This window comes from Aplysia californica, unplaced genomic scaffold (genome assembly GCF_000002075.1).
Source record: "Aplysia californica isolate F4 #8 unplaced genomic scaffold, AplCal3.0 scaffold00021, whole genome shotgun sequence".
Taxonomy (NCBI): Eukaryota; Metazoa; Mollusca; class Gastropoda; order Aplysiida; family Aplysiidae; genus Aplysia; species Aplysia californica.
In genome coordinates this window covers 267,402-268,932 of record NW_004797291.1, presented here as the reverse complement: position 1 = coordinate 268,932, position 1,531 = coordinate 267,402, and the positions used below count along the sequence as shown (strand labels likewise).

At 46.4% G+C, this 1,531-nt stretch overlaps 1 protein-coding gene across 1 annotated transcript in view; it reads right to left on the bottom strand.

The window, feature by feature from the left end:
- Positions 1 to 1,238: 1,238 nt before the first annotated feature.
- LOC101850694 overlaps positions 1,239 to 1,531 on the bottom strand; it is a 5,248-nt gene continuing 4,955 nt past the window's right edge. The window contains exon 3 of the mRNA XM_005090772.2: positions 1,239 to 1,432. Coding sequence (XP_005090829.1) covers positions 1,252 to 1,432 — 181 coding nt within the window. The 3' untranslated portion in view covers positions 1,239 to 1,251. The remainder of the gene's footprint in view (positions 1,433 to 1,531) is intronic.

Sequence of the window (1,531 nt, the reverse complement as noted above, 5' to 3'; positions counted from 1 at the left end):
AGAGAGAGAGAGAGAGAGAGGGGCAGGGGGGAGAGAGAGTAATACTAATAGGCAGAGTCTCACGAGCCGATGAGGGTTTTTGTTCACCTACCCCATTACACTGTGACACTGCACACTACACATCCACTACACACTACAAACGACACACTACACACACACTACACACTACACACACACTACACATCCACTACACACTACACACGACACACTACACACACACTACACACTACACACACACTACACACGACACACTACACACACACTACACACTACACACACACTACACACACACTACACACCCACACTACACACCCACACTACACACCCACACTACACACTACACACTACACACCCACACTACACACTGCACACTACACATACACTACACACTACACACCACATACCCACACTACACACTACACACACTACACACACTACACACACTACACACACTACACACACTACACACACTACACACACTACACACACTACACACACTACACATCACATACCCACACTACACACTACACACTACACACACACTACGCACTACACACACACACAACACACAAACTACACACTACACACACACGACACACACACTACACTACACACTAAACATACACTAAACACTACACATCCACACTACACAGTACTACACACTACACACACACTACACAGACACTACAAACACACACACTACACACTACACACCATATACCCACACTACACACTACACACACACACTACACACACATTACACTGTGATACGGCACACTGCACACCCACGCTACACACTACACATCCACCCTACACACATACTACAGACTACACACACACACACTACATACATACACACACACACACACACACACACACACTACACACACACACACTACACACACACACTACACACCCACACAACACACTACACACCACATACCCACACTACACACTGCACACCCACACTACACACTACACACACACTACATCCTACACACCACATACCCACACTACACACTACACACACACACACACACACTACACACTACACACCCACACTACACACCACACACACACACTACACACACACTACACACACTACACACTACGCACTACACACCCACACTACACTACACTCTACACCCACACTACACACTACACACACACACTACACACCCACACTACACACTACACACTACATACCTACACTACACACTACACACACACCACACACTACACACACACACACTACACACTACTCACCTCCACCAGCGTGTCGCGAGAGTTGAGGAGCATGGTGTTCACCTGACCCATGACCTTATCCATGGCTGTGTCTGCGGGCAGGAAGGCGGTCATTGGGCGTTTGGAGTGTGTACTTAGGTTGTTCCGCAGCTCAGGGAATTCCTTGGTTATCAGTGTCTTTAGTCGGCTGAAAAATGATGATGATGATGATGACGATGATGATGATGATGATGATGATGATGATGATGATGATAATGGTGATGATTTCTATTATCATTATTATTAT